Raw genomic sequence first — 15,413 nt, forward strand, 5'->3', positions numbered from 1 at the left:
AGATTTAAAATGAAATATGAAAAAAGATAAGAAAGAATGTGTCTCAATATTGCAGCATGAACATTTATAGCTTTCAAGCGAAAGATTGCAGGAATAGAATAATGAGGAAATGAACCAAATATGTGTAAACATATGTTGACCGAGTACATATTTATCTATTTTATCTAGTATGTTATTATTGAATGATATCAAGAGGTACGTTAAAGTATTTTCCTGCATTTCAAAATTATGATAAACATGGGAACGCAGATTGAAATTGGAATCGTCTTTCGGGTGTTTGAAAGTTGTTACATTATGAAGATGGCAGTGCTATTGTACGTAAAGTTCCGCTTTTACTTTCTGGTGTTGTTCTTAGAGAACTGTCAAGGCGGAACTTAGTATGATCAATTCTAAACAACACACAGCTTAATTATTCATTATTCAGTTCAAAATATATCCAAGAATTAAAACGCTTTAGCTTACATAAAATCAGAGATGTCTAAAATATTGGATAGTTACTAGATTATGCATCTTAGTTTCTCGTTATTGTTCCATCATTGTTCATCCATTTCTTCCTCAATTTGTCTTATATATTTTTTCCTTAAATATTCCATGTTTATCTAATCTGGGTATCTGCTTATATACAGTATATACAACTAAAAGCAATCAAATAACATATTATTTGCTACTTCTTGTTAAATTCTAAAACGTAACAATTTACTTAAGTATCACTTTGTCTTTTTTATAGTTAGCTTTATTTTTTAATCATTTTTTTTCTCATTTGTTTTCTTTTTTACTGTTTTCTCTTACATACGTTACATTGTAAAATACTTGTGAATGTCTTTGAATACTTCAACAAACCATTGTGTATGATTATGCCATGATCTGTGCTTATGTAAATTGTTAAAACTGGAAGAGAACACTCATAGGCCTTATAGCTTTTTGCCCAATCCCAAAAATGTGTTTTGTAAATATTGTTCACATGTTGAATGTAATGTTGAATAAATTTGTTTAAACCAACTTAATTATTGTAAGAGGTTTAATAACAAATTACAAACACATAATAATAGCAATATTCAATATTCAATTAAATGTTTAAAACGAGCTAAGAATGGATCCTTACAGCTGTGAAACATGAAATTTATAATAAAGCATAACCATATTCATTAGCTGTATTAAAAATCATCCTGTAAGTAAAGGTGATATACTGAGTAGGACGCAAAAACTCTTTTCTATGAAAGAAAAAACTGCAATTTACAATGTAAGAATGCAGCATGACATAACTATTTTTATAAGTTCAATGGATAAATTTACTTGCAGGCATATAGAATCTAGAATAAACAATGTAAGAAAGCAGAATATAACTTTGGCAGCAATTTATCTTCCATAAGATAACGTTATGCATATTCTTTATAGGGGACTCATCGGCACAAACATATTGACTTTATCTATAAACTTATACGTTACGGTATACAGCATAATTTAGTTTTATTATACATGTATAGTTTTTACACTAGATTAAACAATTGCATATTTACTTAAACTATAGCAGGCATAGTCAAGTATTCATATGTCCTGACGCTTAAGTTATCTTATACTTAAAATCCGCCAATTACATAATGGATAACATACAGACACTTCCTGATTATGACAGTGTTATTTCTTAAATAATTCAAAACCAGTTTGAAAATGTCGTGTTTTCGTTTGCTTGTTTTATATTTCGTTGGATTTTTTTCTTCTAGCGCTTTAGTTGGTGGATACAGCAGAGGTAATGGTTGTTAAAGTATATGACTTATTTATGTATCAAGATATTGTTCGTGCGTATTTGGATGCTTGTACATTCGTGAATTAAGAAAACTCAAAATTCGTAGAAAATGGTAAATAAAATTATGATACGCTTGTGGCGATGTTACTGATAACAGTATTAAAGAACAGAATAACAGTATTAAAGAACAGATTAAATTATTTAGTATATCAAGTTGCTTTTCATTTAATCAACTTTTCACAACAACAAAAATCGTTAATATAATGTTGCTTTCCTTTTTTTCTTAAATTTCAGATAAAGTTTTATGTTATTAGATTTTTCACAATACAGAATCTTTACACAAAAATATGACTTTATGCGAACATGTTTATGTTTTATCATTTCCCCTTTTTTCTGCAGAATGTGGTTTTTATCAAACGATATTTACACCAGAGGGAACAACATCAACTTTTCTCTACAACTCCACTGACTACCATTTTTTTCATATACATATTGAAAAGACATCAGGATCAAATAAAGGACATCTTGGTTATGTCCGTATGTTTCAATTCTCTATAATAGATACTTTGCATGTTGATGTTTCTTGGAAAAATAGATCAAACATAAGTATTCCTTCTTACTCTGATGATCAATTCACTCTTAGAATACATCTAAACAACGTCAGTATGGAGGATAATGGGACATACCGAATACGTGGTCGTGATTACGCTTGTTATATCCTTTATGTAATGCGTGAGTATTATCTATAAAACTGAAAAATAGAAATAATTTTCGAGTTGATGTTCCTTTAATCGAATTTATTTTTTTCATCCATGATTGCATAATCTAACGAAGCATCTTACTCATTATATAAGTAAACGTTTGCCACATTTGGAAAAAAATGTCTTTGATTAGTGAATAAGATAAATAAATAACGAGCAAAAGAAAATTATTTTATTTATCTCAGTCGATGTGAAAAAAATTGAAAGTGTACATTACTATTAAACTTTAATACCAACTTAAAGGAACAAGAATTGAGCCAAGTCATAGTCAAGAAGAAAATGAACCAATATATGTGTTTGCGCATCCGCATGCTTCACAGATAAGCCGGCCGTTAACAAACGCAACTATGGTCTGGTTATTAGATGGTAAATCTACCAATCAATCTGCCAGGTTTATACAAGAAGATGGTTTTATTTGGATACCTATGATTAGAAGAGGCCTCAATGGAAGGAATATAACTTACCGCGCTATACAGGATGACGGGAGAATCAGCGATATAAATACCACAGTAACTGTTAGATGTAAGACGTGAATGACATATGTTTCATAACATTAAATACAAGAAAGTAAATCATGTGTTTTAACAATATATTCTTAGTAGTCCGTTTAAAACAATACACACGTCATACTGAACAAAATTTACTCCTGCATTGCTGTACATTTGTGCAAGATTTAGTTTGAAATATATAAACATTTCAAGTGATAGCCTGTTGTCTAAGTATTGAATACACTTAAAATGTTTTATTAGTATGTTTTCAATTACTAGTTTCGCTATTTAATAATAAGATTTAATAAAAATAATAAAGTCTGCGACTGAATTGTTGTGTGTATTTTACATTTACACAGACGGACCAAGCCATCCTTTGACGCTGGTACCAAAAAAGACACACTACTATATGGTCAGTGGAGATATCATGCCTGATATAACATGTACATCTGAATGTAATCCACCATGTAACCTTTCCTGGGGAGAACACAGCGAGAGAGAGACTCTAAGTCTTAGAACTGTTAAGAAGGAAGATTCAGGAGAGTACACATGTACTGCTAGTAGAATTGGTGGTCAGATCGTACAACAGACTATCAGTATTTTTGTTGCTGGTAAGTCTTGTTACTTATTTCCGCTATAAATTTATAAATGAATACGCGATGAATTCAAACTGAACCGGAGCGTGTCTATTGCCGTCTAAATGAACACGTACATTTGATGAAAAATGTAGCATTCATTATACATGTACACGCTGCTGAATAAAAGAAAAGTCATATTAAAATGCTTGTTAATTGATTCATTAATTCTAGTTAGACAGGGAATGTATTATCTTTTTGCTGATGATAACATCAAAACACCCTCCTCATGTTTCGATGCTCTTTATATTAAAAAAATGATTCAAAGCTTTATAACAATAAATAAAAAGGCATGAGCTAGACCAATAACTATCATATCCTGACATAAGATTTGTGATGTAAAATAAGAATACTGTTATCATATTAATATCAGCCATTAAATAGCACTGTGTGAATCAAGTTAAGCATGCATGTAACGCACGATTTGTGCAAAATAAAACGCCGAATCTGCCGGAATGAGTATTTCGGTAGTAAACCGGCCGAACTATTTTGTAGTAAACAATATTATACTTTAAGGAAGCAGATAAGATATGATTCAGGTACTTTTTGATACTGAAACAGCGTTTCTTCTGTGCATTATTCACGAAATCTGCATTACCTCATATAAATTATCCCAGTTACAATAAATCTGCTATATTCAGTGCAATATGACACGAACAGATTAGCGAATGCCTAAGGATACATAACACAATTATATTATATGCATGTATACGTTATTGTAAAAATACATATTAAGTAATTGGATAGTCTTAAAAAATATTACTTGAAAAAGAACCCTGGTATTAAATTCAAAGTGTGTTAGTCTGAACATTTATATGATGAATAATAATATTTTGCTCAAGAACACTTTATTACCTGGTATAAAAATATGTAATATTGGATAATCTATCGCATGCTAAGCAACTACATCAATATAATATGTTTCTTTTGTGGTTTGTTATTATGTTTGATATTTAGTATTTTCAACGTAATTATATATTGTATAATATACTTTCTATAATAGACCAATTCACTTTAACTAGACGTTTGAGTTAATATTTCAATAAATCGATAATACCAATTTAAAATGTAATAAATAACAGATACAGGAAAATGTGCAATTTAATAACGTTAATATGTTCATATCCAAAGATCGACCACTTCAATCCCTCGAGTTGTCACCAAGAAAGACACACTATAATTTGGTTAGTGGAGACACCATGCCTGAAATCATATGTACATCTGAATGTAATCCACCATGCATCATATCCTGGGGAGAACACAGCAAAGACAACATTCTTAGTCTAGGAGACGTTACCACAGAAGATACAGGGGAATATACATGCACAGCAAGACGTTCAGATGGCCGCATAGTTGAACAAACAGTCAGCGTTTTCGTTTCTGGTAATAGTTAAATTCCTATCTCATATTTAATAAACAATTATTAACTACATTTTTATAGAACATTTATAATAAATTTAAATAAATGTTTTCCTGATTGATGCATAACAATGATGTTTATATTTTAGAGTTTCGTGTATACGTAATGGTATTATCACGGGAGTCAATAAATAGACAATATAAAGGGAAGACGCCGCTGTGAATATTTCTAAATTTCTTCGTTAAAGCCCCATGTTATAAACAAATAACTTGATATAGGTCCGTGGGGTTATTTTCTTTTAGAGTGAAATAGTGTTTGTTTCCCATTTGCATATGAATATTTACCTACAAATGACAGAGTGACAAGCTGTTTATAAAAAGCAGAAAACGGTTTTTAGTTAAGGCTAAAAAATCGTCCGCTTACAGTGCAATTAGGGTTATGAATTTATTTATTTATTTGAGATTGAAAAGTGTGATTTTTTTATTACAGTCCTTGATAGTAGTATAAGGATATGTTGGTTTTTTCTAACAATAATCATATGAAGGGCACATTGATATTGCAATATTTTGTTTTATATTTTATACAGACAACTCATATTTTACCACAGCGATTATATGTTTGGCGACGGTTCAATCACTTACTATCATTTTTCTTGGGTTGGGTACATTTTTCATTTACAAAAGGAAAGTACCGTTTTGTTGTCAACAACGTAAGAATTTTTCTAATTCATTGTATAATATCATATTTGAGATTGAGCTTAATATTTCGATGTACATTTCCTTTTAAAATATCCTTACATCATTCTTTTTTGTTTTAAAAGCAGTAATGACCAATGGCATGTGATATCTGATGTAAGATTGTATTTATAAATGTCATATTTTCACATTAACAAACCATAATAGTAATGATGTTCATTAGTTTCAGAATTCGTTTCCAAGAATAAAACAGACAACACAACAGTTACCTTTTCTCAATCGAACGTGTAAGATATTTCGTAAATATGTAGTACTAGTATATTTGTTTGTAAATATCAAAATAATATCTGAATTGGTAGTATGATATAAGACCATTTTCGTGGAAGAATATGACACATAGGGTACACAACTGATTAAATGTTTGTAATATATAAAAATCCATACCAAAGTTCATAAATGGAAATATTTCTGTAAAAATCTTTGTTGAAAGCAATTAACACATGTGCAAAATGTTTACTAAACAACACTTAGAATAAGACTGATATATTTGTTAGGGAATAATTTATTCTTATATATGGTTGCAAGAAATATTAGCGTGTTAAAATAGTAGCAAGCTTTTTAACATCTGTATAGAGGTACGACGTACTTTTAATAGTAAGTAGATTGTAAGACCCTTACAGTTGGTTGCTTATGTTTTAGTTATTTAATTTTACTTTTTTTATATAGTTCATTTCTAAATAAACTATATATTTAAACTGTTAACATAAACATGTCAACATTTATGTCTTGGAAGTGAAACACTTTATTGAGAATACAATTTTCAGGCAAGGATCTGAAAATAGGGTGTATGAAGACTTGAAACATAGAACAAGAAACAATGTTTACGGCGAGATTAATTTGTCTATCATAGGTATCTGCAGTCATTTATAGTAATGTTTATTCTACATTTGTCTCAATAAAACAGCACAAAATATCTACAAAGATTTAGCTGTTACAACGTTCTTAAAAAGCTTGTTTCAACTAAATCTTAGAAGTTTTTTTAGAAACATTATGATCATTCCAATGCAATCAAAGTTTCCATCCTCAGTTAAAATCCATCTTTTTTATTTTGTTATTTATTAACGATTTGTTTTTTGATGCGATTGCTTAAGTATTATATTTGTACATAATATTTTTCAGGAGATGATGCTACAGTAAGTACATATGAAAACATGAGCATTCCGGAAAGAAACAAAGCTGAAGCCGAAAATTAAAATATTCAATTCGTTTGTCATATGTTCACATGCATAACTAAATAGTATTTACATGCGGTAAAAAATGACATTTCCTAAAAGATTAATTTTCATAAGTTCAAAAGCGCTAGTACAAGAATTAGACATTGTTTAAAAGTTTATTTGTGCAAAGACATTCAAATTGACAAGTATGTCAGGCTATTTTAGAAGGATATTTTGTACTCAATAATTTATTTTCTGGACTTTTCTGAGACAAAAAGGGGAACCGTGAATTATCATTGGAAAAATGCAGAGGCAGAAAGAGATAAACGTTCCTTACTTGATTTAGGGAACGCAAAAAGGAAACAAGAAAAAAAAACATATTAACGGCGCAGCTGTTCAATGAAAGATTTAAAATCGATTGAAAATAAGTCTACAAGCAACTGTTTTGAATGAAACTGAACAAAAAAAAATATTTGCTTTGTACATGTGTTGTTAGTGAATCATAAGATGACTTATTTATCTAGTATGTTTGTCTCGGTGTTGTAAAAATATGAAGAGTGTTTTGTTTTTTTCTCTATTTTAGAAAAATCTGAACAGTTATACTTGTAATGTTTGTATGTTAGTATGTACTAAATTACTGTGTCCCATGCTCAGTCATGAATATAATGACAATTCCTTGCCTTCAAGGTATCTATCTGCTTTAACTGTACATATCTATATATCTGCTATAAAAATAGTTCATATAATTCCAAAATGCCCGCATGAATGAAATATGTTTGTAAAGTTCTTTAGAACGAATTGCGCGAAAACCAACTTGAATTAGTACTGTAATAATTTACTTCCGTAACATTTCTTCCGTTAACGTACAATATTCATGTGTATTAAGCAAACTAATCATTCTTTATTAGAACTCTTTCAAGAATCGACCATATACTTATGGAAACAGTATAATTTAACCGTTGATAACTTTTATAATACTATTTCATGAGATACACTTTATATTGCTATATGCAAAAATGTTTTCTTCTTGGATATTACTTTTTAATAGCATGCTTAAATGCTCATATAGCTTTTAATATGCCCGAAAGAAATCGGCGTATATTGTTGTGCACCTGGACGTCCGTCTGTTTACAGTTTTCATGTCCGGTCTGTATCTTTTGAACCGGTGGAAGGAAATTAAACTACTTAGCAGAAATGTTTACCATACTGAGACGATGTGCAGAGCGCAGGCTTAACCTTCCTCGGGTCAAGGTCACGCGTATTATTTTGTATGAATTACAAACTTTCGTGCCCACTCTGTATCTTTTGAACCGATAGAAAGACATTAAAACTTTATGGCAGACATATTCCTTATAATAAGAACACATGTTAGGGGTCACTTGATTTATATAGACTTATGTAGGAAAACATATTTAAGACTTACTGTGTGAAACTTTAAGCCTAGAGCTAAAATATTTGACACGTAGCATCAATCTATAGATTTCTACAAAAGTGATATCAGATCAAAATTGGCCCTACCCCGGGAGTCACTTTCTTTATGTAGACTAAGGTATATGAAAAGTAGTAAAGAAGTCTTATCTTTTTGTGTATCAATAATATGCCTCTATATTTTGCACTTATTAGACGCGTGTAAAGTTTTATAAATTATGAATTTAAGGTAAAAACTGCCCCCACCTTGGAGGTCATATAGAATTAAAGGGATAATTAAAATAACATATAAAATATTTTTAGACAAGTTCTTGATTTGATCTCTTCTCTAATTCAAAAATTAATTTTGGTTACTCAAACAAATTTATATTCGGGCGTGCGTATATAGTACCGCCTTTGCAGTGCTCTTGTTTTTTTTATTATTGTTATGATTAAATTTGCGCTTTAGAACACTTCACTTTGGTCAAGAAAAATGTATAAAATGACAAACTGATTCTGTCATTTGAGCTACCGTTAAATAAATAGATTCGCATCGTATGTTTGACTTTTCAGTTATTTTTGTATATAATATCACTTAGTTTCACGAGGAAGAGCGAAACATACACATTTTATGATTTCATGTATAATAATAATAATAATAATAATAATGTAAAAATACCAATCTGTTCAAATGCTTTTCATTTGATTAAATTCAACCAATATTATAAGATTAATCTATTCAGCATGTGATATTGTTTCAAATTGTGAAGGTTTTCTTGTTTTAAAAAAAAGTGTTCGTCATTTTTTTTGGATACACATAAAGAAAACAAAACGGAAGTATGAAAAGTGTCGTCTTTTTTATTTTCCAATAAGAATGGCTTTATTAATAATCTCTAGATTGACGGTATAGGACAGTTGTCAAATTAATGTAAAGTCCTTTACATATAAGTAATCATATTTATTGTTTGTTTACCTCTGTATTAGCATCGTCCTTACACTGATTTCCATGACTACGTGTTATATGAAATATTTGAAATCGAAATAAATCAATACAAATTTAAAACATATGGATCTAAAAGGAAGGAGTTACATTTCGAAATGTCATTCAGATATTCCCCAACAGACATATACATAAAGACAACATTTACTTGTTCATGCGTGATACATATAATATAATATGATAAATAGAGGATATTTGTTTGCTTGTGTGTAAGATGAAATTAAGTTTCATCGAGTGGGCGTGGCCACGAGTGAGAATACCGTTTTGAAGGAAATACGAAATTTCCTTTATATTGACTTTAATATTAAAATCTGTTTTCCTCACTGGTATCCTCATTTAGTCGAATTTCTCATAAAGTAAAATAAGTCTTGGGTTGAAAAAATAGTTCGACAATCAACGTGAAATGGCGATGATGTTATTCATTTCATTAAAAAAGTATGAATGATCGCTTGTTTAAATAATACAAACAAACAATTCTAGTAGAAAAAAAAGTCACAACATCCGTCCTTATTTCGGTTACTTACTGCGAATTTATATAAGACCTGACCTGGCTTTGTGTAATGAAAGCGGTCGCCATTTCAACGTTATGAGTTGAGGAAAATACTTGTGTTTGATTCAGAGGGGAATCATTTGGATTTGTTAGTCATATTTATTTTAAGAAAAAAGAAAACTCATTTGAGGACTGTTACAGACAATAAATAAGTGTTGACAGAAATGTAAACATTCAAAAAGCGGCTAGGAGATAGGAAAACATGGAATTGTTGAAAGTCGGCCTTAAGAACACTGGGTTGTTTACATATTCTTTGGGCTGATGGCTGCCATTGCTTTTCAAGTTTTCAAATTGAAATAGGCAGTTATTGCTCGTAGGATACAAACAAGTGCCCAAATGTCATTAAAAGCAGTTTTGCATGTGGAAGGATTTGTATTTTTCAGACTGCAAAATGAAACAAAAAGTTTAGAGACGATATTTATCATAGATAAAGTTAATAATAATAGGATAATTCATAAGATAAAGGAATAAGGAGAATTCATTAGATAAAGTGATAAGGATTATTCATTAGATAAAGTACATTGGATAATTCATCAGATAAAGTAAATTGGATAATTGATTGAAAAAGTTAACAGGATAATTCATCAGATAAAGTAAATTGGATTATTCATTAGATTAAGTAAATAGGATAATTCATAGATACAGTAAATTGGATAATTCATTAGATATAAAAATCAACAGTGATAATGATCCCTGGAGAAGCGATCCCTGCAACTCAATCTGGGTGCAATAGTTTAACAATCGACTTAGCTTATTGCTGGCTGGTGTTAAAACAGCAATATTAATGACAGCCGGAGTAGCTGCTTTCTGAATAGGAATTTTAGTTTTAAAATCAGAACTGCATAACCTTGTATTCGGTTTCAATTATGTAGCAAAGTCTTATCTTTAGAATTTGGAGTAAGGGACAAAACTCTTTCACTAATGTTGAATTTCATAATTTTGCAAAGGAAGACAAATCCGCCGGTTTTTTCTGATAGAGCTTTTTCTTAAGATAGATTACTCTATTAGTTGTAATTAAAATTAACTTTTGTTTACATTGATTGAACTTGTGAACAGAAGGTAGAACCTGTGGTTCTAAGAACCGAATGATTGGTTCGATAGACATATAAAGGGTTATACGACAAGGATATTCTTAATGTAATGCATTGTTCCGTTATTTACTTTATATTAACATATTGATATATACTTGTTCCAGAGTGCTGTTTTGTACCTACTTGAGGTCAAGATGACTAAATCAATATGATTAAACTTTACTAAGCTGTTTGTTAGAATTGATTGAACAATCTTTGAACCCACTTGACCCTCAGGGGAATTGATAGTAATATATTTAATATCGCCGAAACCACCCTTATTACAATAACTAGACGGATCTTCCATCAAGCTGCTCGTCGGCACTTAATGTCCCTCTTTACCAAGGGTTTATGTTAGAGATGATAGCTGTTATGTACGATTCATTTGTGCAAAAACTTTAACCGAACTTGTTGTTAGATGCTGCTTTTAAAGTACCTAACACTGGATTGCTAGTCATAACAGGTAAGCGTTAACTATGATATGTTTAATTTAATGTTACAATCAAAATCAACATGGTTTTATCTACACTAACAAACCGGATATTAGCAGTTTATCAAGTGTTTGATCAATTGAAGCAGCAACATCAAACAGCAACCATGACTTTTATGTAGTTCTCAATTTCACATATATGTTTATTGTTCAGGCACTTTTCAAGAAGCAAGGAAATGTGGCATCCGATGACATCAAATAATGAAATAAAATCATCTGAAAGGTATATATACAAATGATGCGTTTTTTTACCTTTGCCCAACCTTCCTATACAATTGTTATGTTTGTTTTCGTTCTTATCGTCGTCGTCGACGGCGTTGCTGTTGTAACATTTATCTGATTCTTATAAGAGCTTATATAAATATCCCCTAATTATTATAGTGCTCAATCAGTATGTTAGTAAGTTATATATAATGCATTATTTTGTTTTCAGGTTCACACTTGACAGGTTTGTTTATGCATCCACCAAAAGCATCAGGTCGTTCGGATTTGGACAAACTTCAAACATCAACCATATTATCGTGTATTGGATAGGGCCATAAGTCGGGGCTTGGTTAAGCTCGAAACTTCGAAGCCTATTGCGGCCGTTTTTAGCTCGACTTTTTTTTTGAAAAAAAAAGGAGAGGTATTGTTATAGTCAGGTCGGCGTTGCCGTTGCCGTTGCCGTTCCCGTCCGAAAACTTGTACCTGGATCATTACTTTTTTATTTCTTGGTATATTGTCTTCATACTTGGCCACAAAAACCCTTGGGACAAGACCTTTCAGTAGACCACACTAACCTTGACCTTCATCCATAAATGACCTTGACCTTCAAGGTTAAAAGTCCAATTTTTGCTTGTTCATGCTGTTATTGGCTGTAACTTTGTTATTTTTGAATGGATTGTCTTCAAACTTGAACATAATAATCTTCAAGGATATCCCTTAAAAATAACCAGTCAGACCTTGACCTTCACACATAAATGACCTTGACTTTGAAGGTCAAATTATTGAAATTTTCATTTTTTTGGCTATTATTGGCTGTAACTTTGTTATTTTTGAATGGATTGTCTTGAAACTTGAACATAATAATCTTCAAAGATAACTGTTAAAAATATACCGAAAGACCTTGACCTTCACTCATTAATGACATTGTCTTTGAAGGTCAAATTATTGAAATTTTCATTGTTTTGGCGGTAACTGACTGTAACTTTGCTATTTTTGAAGGGATAAACTTCATATTATAACAGAACATTCTTAAGGACCAGACCTTGTTGTATGTGACAAGACAGACCAACTAAATTTATAAAAAGGAAACGTTAAGATATGTTCAAACCTTTCTATGTTAACTGATATCTGTTGTCTGTCTTTGTGTAATTTCTCAATTGTCATATTTGGAATAGTATTTAAAATTGTGTATATGTTAGTTTTATAATATATATAATTGATACCGTTGGCTTTTTAATGTGACTGTATGAAATAATTTTTTATTTTCGATTTCCGTTTTGTTGAAATTTCCTTATTCCTGTTCCGGACGACAAAAATATCTTCAATGTCATACACAAGTAGTTATTTCATTATTTCTGTTCCGGACGACAAAAATCCTCTCAATATGGGCATGGATGTTTGAAATTTGACTGCTCTGTGGGTTTTTGTTATTGTTGGTGGTATTGGTGGAGGTGTTTTAATTGGTTTATTTGTTTGTTTGTCTTAATACCAACGACACAGAAAACGTGTACTATTGATGCTGATTATACTGTGATATATGTGATAGCCGTGAAGTACGCGGGGTAAATGGCTAGCAGTCTAGCGGCCTAATAGTGTGAACTGGGTGGGCTAGCAGTCTAGCGGGCTAACAGTGTGAACTGGGCGGGCTAGCAGTCTTGCGGTCTTACAATGTGAACTAGGCGGGATAGCAGTCTAGCGGGCTAACAGTGTGAACTGGGCGGGCTAGCAGTCTAGCGGTCTAACAGTGTGAACTTGGTTGGCTGGCGAGCAGGCGGGCTAAACTCTAAAATTTAACTGATTCAACATGAAAACGTTATGATACATTACCTGGCAGTGTGAAGTTTGAACATTATTAACATTCTTTCGGATGGGACTTTAAACCGAGGTCCCGTGTATCGGTGCCTTACACCGAGCACATAAAATATCCAGAAAGATTCAGAAGCATACCTGGATATTTCATGTGCTCGGTGTAAAGCACCGATACTCGGGACCTCGGTTTAAAGTCCCATCCGAAAGACTGTTGGTAATGTTAGGGAGGAGCGGGGGATCGAACTCAAGACCCCTGAATTATATATATGTATTAACCACCAGACCGCAGATTCGCTCCTAAATAAATCGCTATATTCCTAGATGTCCTTATATTTATGGACAATCCTCTGTCATTGTACGAAATATACAGCTATGTATGTACCTCTGGTGCATCTTTTGCTTCACTACATGAGGTTCTACATTTGATTGTTTCAGTTAAGATTGTCGTTTTTTCTGTATATAATACATCATTTGAATATCAATACTGATTTTAAAACATTAAGTGTACATATTAATCACAATTCTCAAGGATCGTGTATACCATATGAAACAAGCATTGTTAGCCCGTCGAGTTCACACTGCTAGCAAATGCATCATAACGTTTTAGTGTTAAAATAATTAAGTTTGGAATTTAGACCACTAGACTGCTAGCACGCTGAATCTGTACCCCTAGCCCGCTACACAGTTAGCTCGCCGAGCTTACACTTCTAGGAAATGTATTATAAGGTTTTAATGTTTATTCAATTAAGTATTAACGTTTAGCCCGCTGGCCCGCCAGCCCGTCCAGTTCACAATGCTAGCCCGCTACACTGTTAGCACACCAACTTCACACTGCTAGGAAATGTATCATAACGTTTTCATGTTGAATCAGTTAAGTTTTACAGTTAAGCCTGCTGGCCCGCCAGCCCGCCAAGTTCACACTGCTAGCCCGCTACACTGTCAGCCCGCCCACTTCACACTGCTAGGAAATGTATCATGAGGTTTTTATGTTGATTCCATTTAGTATTAAAGTTTAGCCCTCTAGCCCGCCAGCCCGCTCAGTTCACACTGCTAGCCCGCTACACTGTTAGCCCGCCCACTTCACACTGCTAGGAAATGTATCGTGGTTTTAATGTGGATTCAATTAAGTATTAAAGTTTGCCCGTTGGCCCGCCAGCCCGCCCATTTCACACTGCTAGCCCGCTACACTGTTAGCCCGCCCACTTCACACTGCTAGGAAATGTTTCATAACGTTTCAATGTTGATTCAATTAAGTGTTGAAGTTTAGCCCGCTGGCCCGCCAGCCCGCTCAGTTCACACTGCTTGCCCGCTACACTGATAGCCCGCCTACTTTACACCGCTAGGGAAATGTATCATATCGTTTTCATGTTCATTCATTTAAGTATTAAAGTGTATGCCCGCTGGCCCGCCAGCCCGCTCAGTTCAACACTGCTAGCCCACTACACTGTTAGCCCGCCCACTTCACACTGCTAGGGTATTATCATAACGTTTTCATGTTGAATCAGTTAAGTTTTAGAGTTTAGCCCGCTGGCCCGCCAGCCCGTCCAGTTCACACTGCTAGACCGCTAGACTGCTAGCCCGCCCAGTACACATTGTTAGCCCGCTAGACTGCTAGCCCGCCCAGTTCACACTGTTAGCCCGCTAGACTGTTAGCCCGCTCAGTTCACACTGTTAGACAGCTAGACTTCTAGCCCGTTACCCTGCGTACTTCACGGCTATATATATGTGCCGTTAACTATATTTTTAAATGTATTAAAAGTCGTCACGTAACATTTACCGTGACAAAGATAACGTTTCAATCTAGTTTTCAAAAAGGTCGCTTTAAATGGCAGTGATGTTATCACTTTTACTAAAAACCAGTACAAGTCATGGGCGATTTAGCACACTCTTTTTAAAAAAATCTTTTTAAATAAGTTCTGTCAGTTTAAAGTTGAAAATGGAGGCATTTGTAAGTATAATCAAGATGTATATATTATGATGTATATT

At 32.6% G+C, this 15,413-nt stretch overlaps 1 protein-coding gene across 3 annotated transcripts; it reads left to right on the forward strand.

The window, feature by feature from the left end:
• The first annotated feature begins 205 nt into the window (after nucleotides 1-205).
• Nucleotides 206-8,389, forward strand: LOC132745583 (protein turtle homolog B-like). 3 transcript variants are annotated; one of them, XM_060734532.1, is made up of 9 exons: nucleotides 206-1,856; nucleotides 2,144-2,476; nucleotides 2,749-3,027; nucleotides 3,353-3,604; nucleotides 4,760-5,011; nucleotides 5,575-5,697; nucleotides 5,907-5,970; nucleotides 6,508-6,593; nucleotides 6,863-8,389. In XM_060734532.1, exons 2-9 carry the CDS (start codon nucleotides 2,284-2,286, stop codon nucleotides 6,934-6,936), a joined length of 1,323 nt encoding a protein of 440 aa, XP_060590515.1. In that variant the 5' UTR covers nucleotides 206-1,856; nucleotides 2,144-2,283; the 3' UTR covers nucleotides 6,937-8,389. The 3 variants fall into 3 exon arrangements, with proteins under 3 accessions (XP_060590515.1, XP_060590513.1, XP_060590514.1); XM_060734530.1 differs by having other exon boundaries at nucleotides 206-1,747; XM_060734531.1 differs by having other exon boundaries at nucleotides 206-1,747; nucleotides 5,913-5,970.
• Nucleotides 8,390-15,413: the final 7,024 nt, after the last annotated feature.

This window comes from Ruditapes philippinarum, unplaced genomic scaffold (genome assembly GCF_026571515.1).
Source record: "Ruditapes philippinarum isolate M1 unplaced genomic scaffold, ASM2657151v2 ctg4907_1_1_1_1, whole genome shotgun sequence".
Classification (NCBI taxonomy): Eukaryota; Metazoa; Mollusca; class Bivalvia; order Venerida; family Veneridae; genus Ruditapes; species Ruditapes philippinarum.